This window comes from Carassius carassius, chromosome 29 (assembly GCF_963082965.1).
Source record: "Carassius carassius chromosome 29, fCarCar2.1, whole genome shotgun sequence".
NCBI lineage: Eukaryota > Metazoa > Chordata > Actinopteri > Cypriniformes > Cyprinidae > Carassius > Carassius carassius.
In genome coordinates this window covers 30518125-30523726 of record NC_081783.1, presented here as the reverse complement: position 1 = coordinate 30523726, position 5602 = coordinate 30518125, and the positions used below count along the sequence as shown (strand labels likewise).

Sequence of the window (5602 nt, the reverse complement as noted above, 5' to 3'; positions counted from 1 at the left end):
TTGCCTGAATTACTGCAGCAATGCAGCGTGGCATGGAGTCGATCAGTCTGTGGCACTGCTCAGGTGTTATGAGAGCCCAGGTCGCTCTGATAGTGGCCTTCAGCTCTTCTGCATTCTTGGGTCTGGCATATTGCATCTTCCTCTTCACAATACACCATAGATTGTCTATGGGGTTAAGGTCAGGCGAGTCTGCTGGCCAATTAAGAACAGGGATACCATGGTCCTTAAACCAGGTGCTGGTAGCTTTGGCACTGTGTGCAGGTGCAGAGTCCTTTTGGAAAATGAAATCTGCATCTCCATAAAGTTGGTCAGCAGCAGGAAGCATGAAGTGCTCTAAAACTTCCTGGTATACGGCTGCGTTGACCTTTGACTTCAGAAAACACAGTGGACCAACACCAGCAGATGACATGGCACCCCAAACCATCACTGACTGTGGAAACTTTACACTGGACCCCAAGCAACGTGGATTGTGTGCCTGTCCTCTCTTCCTCCAGACTCTGGGACCCTGATTTTCAAAGGAAATGCAGAATATACTTTCATCAGAGAACATAACTGTGGTCCACTCAGCAGCAGTCCAGTCCTTTCTGAAGCGAGACGCTTCTGATGCTGTCTGTTGTTCAAGAGTGTCTTGACACAAGGAGTGCGACAGCTGAAACCCATGTCTTGCATACAACTGTATGAAGTGGTTCTTGAAGCACTGACTCCAGCTGCAGTCCACTCTTTGTGAATCTCCCCCACATTTTTGAATGGGTTTTGTTTCACAATCCTCTCCAGGGTGTGGTTATCCCTATTGCTTGTACACTTTATTCTACCACATCTTTTCCTTCCCTTCTCCTCTCTATTAATGTGCTTGGACACAGAGCTCTGTGAACAGCCAGCTTCTTTTGCAATGACCTTTTGTGTCTTGTCCTCCTTGTGCAAGGTGTCAATGGTGGTCTTTTGGACAACTGTCAAGTCAGCAGTCTTCCCCATGATTGTGTACCCTACAGAACTAAACTGAGAGACCATTTAAAGGCTTTGCAGGTGTTTTGAGTTAATTAGCTGATTAGAGTGTGGCACCAGGTGTCTTCAATATTGAACCTTTTCACAATATTCTAATTTTCTGAGATACTGAATTTGGGATTTTCCTTAGTTGTCAGTTATAATAATCAAAACTAAAATAAATAAACATTTGAAATATATCAGTCTGTGTGTACTGAATGAATATGATATTCAAGTTTCACTTTTTGAATGGAATTACTTTTTGATGATATTCTAATTATATGACCAGCACCTGTAAGTCCTCCGTCACAGATCCTGGCAACGGGGCGGATGACTTGGGTCCACTTTCCTGATGAGTTTAGGTCCATACCTGATCAAACTCACCTGAATGAGCTGATCAAGGTGTCCAGGACCACTAGACAGGACACAGGCAGGTGTGTCTGATCAGAGTTGAAGCTGAACTCTAAAGAAAGTGGATCTCGAGGGCCAGAGGCTCTGTAAGAACTCAATGATGAGGTGCCTCCCCATGAATCTCTAAACGCTTCTGAGTTGTTAATCTAATAGTTCATAATGTTTGTGTTTTATATTTCTCACTTGCATTATGGGCAAAAAAAGAAGATGTGGTTGCACTGCTTAGCCAGTTACATTTGAGTACTCTGAATGGGTAAGAGATCCAAGAAGTTTCTTGGTTCACAGGTCATTCAGCTGAATGAATCATGTAATATGATACAAAAATGTACAAATATTACCTACACAAAGAGGCAAGAGTATCAAAAAGAGTCAGACTGGAGAGAAAGTAAAAACTTGAACATGGTCAGAACAAATTAAGAACAATTACAAAGATATGCATACAGACAAAACGGTATTAATTTTTGAATTTTTTAATTGTTGTTGTTGTTTTTGTTTAATGTTATCTTGAATGAGCTAATTCAAGCAACAGATGATTACGTGCCATTCACAAGACAAAGTAATGTCTGAATTCTTGTTACCTGTATGTTCCACAACTCTTTTGTGTGTCTGTGATAGTTTTTCATGAGTGCCTCGTTTGTCTTCAAGCTCCTGCACATTATTTTCTTTTCCAACATCATCTGCATATTTGAATCCTTTAAATGTTCTTAACACTTTATTGGAAGCCTTCCTCAGAACAATGGTTATGCTCATATCCCAATTTTCTGAAAAGGCTGTAACTGATAATTTAATTAAAGGGTTAGTTCACCCAAAAATTTAAATAACTCACCCTCATGTCGTTCCAAAAATCTAAGATTTTTTTAGACTAAATCTTTAAGACTAAATCTGAAATATCTTAAACTGTGTTCCGAAGATAAATGGAGGTCTTACGGGTTTGGAACGACATGAGGGTGAGTAATTAACAACATAATTTTCATTTTTGGGTGAACTATCCCTTTAATAACGCTTTCACACACAAAACACCCTCTGCTCGAGGGCAGCATAATTAGTCCATTGATTTTAATGTGTGATTTAATCTGATTCCCTCAGATCAAGAAACAGCAGCAGGATGTCAAGGGCTTCTTGGCAGCCAATAAGATCGAGTTTGAGGAATGTGACATCGCAGCTGATGAAACCAATAGGAAGTGGATGCGAGAACACGTCCCTGAGGATTCCCGGCCGGCCACAGGGAACCCTCTGCCTCCTCAGATCTTCAACGAGGACAGATACTGTGGGGTGAGTATTATGTGCTGCCTAGTAGCTCACACACTTCATAAAGCAAGCATTATGGAATATTGGGTAATAATGAAAGCAAAATAAAAAAGGCAGAACATTTTTATGATTTACTTCTTCTGCAGAACAGAAAACTATATATTAGGGGTGTGACAAGACACTTATCCCACGAGACGAGACGAGACACGAGACTGGGTTCACGACAACCAGACGAGCTGAGATGTTTAGACTCTTAAAAAAAAAAAAAGAAATCCTCAATGATGATATATAGGGGAAAATGGTCTTTTATTCAACCTAAAAACTAAATGCTAAAAAAGTAGGTGCATTTTGAAATCAACTTGTACTTTATGAAAATAAAACTTCTAATTCAGTTAATTATATGCATAAATATACACCATGCAAACTAGAGCTGCAAGATTCTGGATAAATTGAGGATCATGTTTTTATATTATATATATATATATAGGCCTGTAAATTTGTAGATCACGATTCTGTCACGATTCTAAAGAAGAAGAAAAAGATTAGAAAACTAAGCAAAATAACAATTTACTACTGGTTCTGACCAAATGTAAGGAGCTTTATTAAGGATGAATGTACAGTAATTCAGAGAGTGAAGACTATGCAGTTTTATTTTTACATTAGATTATTACATTTCTATAGTATTTTGTAAATTTAGCCAACTGTTCGTAATAATAAAATAAAATTTACGAAAAAATAATTATATTATAATAACTATATGTACCATAAAATATCATTAACCATGTCATGAAATAAAATATTAGATAAATATAAGAAATATTTTGATCCTCATTTGGAGCATTGGACCCACTGACAAAAACAACTGAGACACTCTTCATAATGTCTTCTTTTGTATTTCCCAGTAAAAAAAGCCATACAAGTTTAGAGAGACATGAGGCTGAATAAATGATGAGGTTTCCAGGTTAACAGATTCGTCCCAAAATATTCCTATTTTCAAGTTTAAAAACAAAAATGATTTAGTTTACCCAACACATGAAGCATGAAGTTCACAGTTTACACTAATACATAAAAAGCTACCAAACTGAATCTATTTCCATCTCTGTTTCAATGTGAAGCAAGACACATTTCTGCACAAGTAATTTCCAAATATCATTTTAAATGTGGTTTTATTAACAAAGTTCGGGAGGAGCACAATCAGATAATCATCCAATTTGGCACAGGTGCATCTCGTTTAGCTAATCATCGTAACTAGCACACAAGCGTATATATATCCAGTCTTCCTACCTCCTGTCCCACGACAGTTTTTCGGCATCCCTCCTCCACCCCAACTCCTTACTTCTAATCTATTTATCCCAAATTAGGGATAGGGGGAGTTATTTGGGTTTGGGCTATGCTCCGGGCCCGGACACCTCCTCCAGTACAGCACGCCAAAATATGCCTACTATTCGCCTTCAGATTAGATGTAAGGGTGAACTCGCGAACTGGCATCTGGTGTTTTGACTGATTCAAACAGACTCAAAACCAGACCATAAGATTTAAGCAGTGCTTTCTTTTGCTTCTGTGCTCTAGAACTACGAGGCGTTCTTCTGTGCCCGTGAGGACAATGCTGTGTATGCGTTTCTGGGCTTGACGGCGCCTCCAGGCTCAAAGGTAGGTGTCTGAGGGACATAAAGGCTCCTTTATTCCCAGCGCATGTGTCCAGTATGCGTCCTCTCTAGGAATGTAGTGCTTATTTCCGTCTGATTAACAAACACTGCTCTAGTCTTTCTGCTGTACTGAAAAGCTTCTCACTGCTGACTGGAACTGACTCGATGCATTTCTGTGTTTCTTCACAGGAAGCAGAAGCACTGTCTAAGAAAACTCAGATGTAATCTAGAGAAGAGCTGACGAGCTTCTGCACTTTCTAATGATTACGTTCCTTTTTTTTTTTTCTTTGCATTCATGAAATTATGTGATGTGATGAATGTTATGATTTATTTGTCCACTCAAAATTCCATCTTATTGATTGAACTGTTCAAACTGAAAAAGCATTTCTTGTGTCGTTCAAATAGACATGAGCAAAGTCGTATTTTACTATTAAAATGTGTCATCAAGGTTTGACGGTTCATCTTTTTTTTTTTTTCTAATGTTTAAGCATGCAGATTTTGTTATGTTTATGCTTGAATCTTCTTGATTATGTATGCGGTTCAAGTTACATTTAATATGTGCGCATATATTTAGGGTTTCTGTGGGTCTGAAAAATTCAGTCTTCCAAAAATGAAAGCCTTAAAAGGTCTTTGGAGCAGAAAGTCTTACATTTATTATCAGAACCTTAAATGTTTCATGCAAAAAAAGTATAATAAAACTTACTGAATGATTAAAAATAATTGACAAATATAATTGAATGTCTTCTATAATTGAATATAAAATTTTTTTCTTGTTTTCCAATACAAATATCTAAACATCTTTTCAAATTTACTTGAGATACAACATGACGATATATATACAGGTGCATCTCAATAAATTAGAATGTCGTGGAAAAGTTAATTTATTTCAGTAATTCAACTCAAATTGTGAAACTCATGTATTAAATAACTTCAGTGCACACAGACTGAAGTAGTTTAAGTCTTTGGTTCTTTTAATTGTGATAATTTTGGCTCACATTTAACAAAAACCCACCAATTCACTCTCAACAAATTAGAATATGGTGACAGGCCAAACAGCTAATCAACTCAAAACACCTGCAAAGGTTTCCTGAGCCTTCAAAATGGTCTCTCAGTTTGGTTCACTAGGCTACACAATCATGGGGAAGACTGCTGATCTGACAGATGATCAGAAGACAATCATTGACACCCTTCACAAGGAGGGTAAGCCACAAACATTCATTGCCAAAGAAGCTGGCTGTTCACAGAGTGCTGTATCCAAGCATGTTAACAGAAAGTTGAGTGGAAGGAAAAGTGTAGAAGAAAAAGATGCACATCCA

The 5602-nt window shown here is 37.9% G+C and overlaps 1 protein-coding gene across 1 annotated transcript in view; it reads left to right on the top strand.

Moving 5' to 3' along the window:
* The window catches only part of sh3bgrl (SH3 domain binding glutamate-rich protein like), a 7550-nt gene extending 2531 nt beyond the window's left edge, over positions 1-5019 (top strand). Inside the window, exons 2-4 of the mRNA XM_059516583.1 lie at positions 2479-2664; positions 4210-4290; positions 4476-5019. Coding sequence (XP_059372566.1) covers positions 2479-2664; positions 4210-4290; positions 4476-4511 — 303 coding nt within the window. The 3' untranslated portion in view covers positions 4512-5019. The remainder of the gene's footprint in view (positions 1-2478; positions 2665-4209; positions 4291-4475) is intronic.
* Positions 5020-5602: the final 583 nt, after the last annotated feature.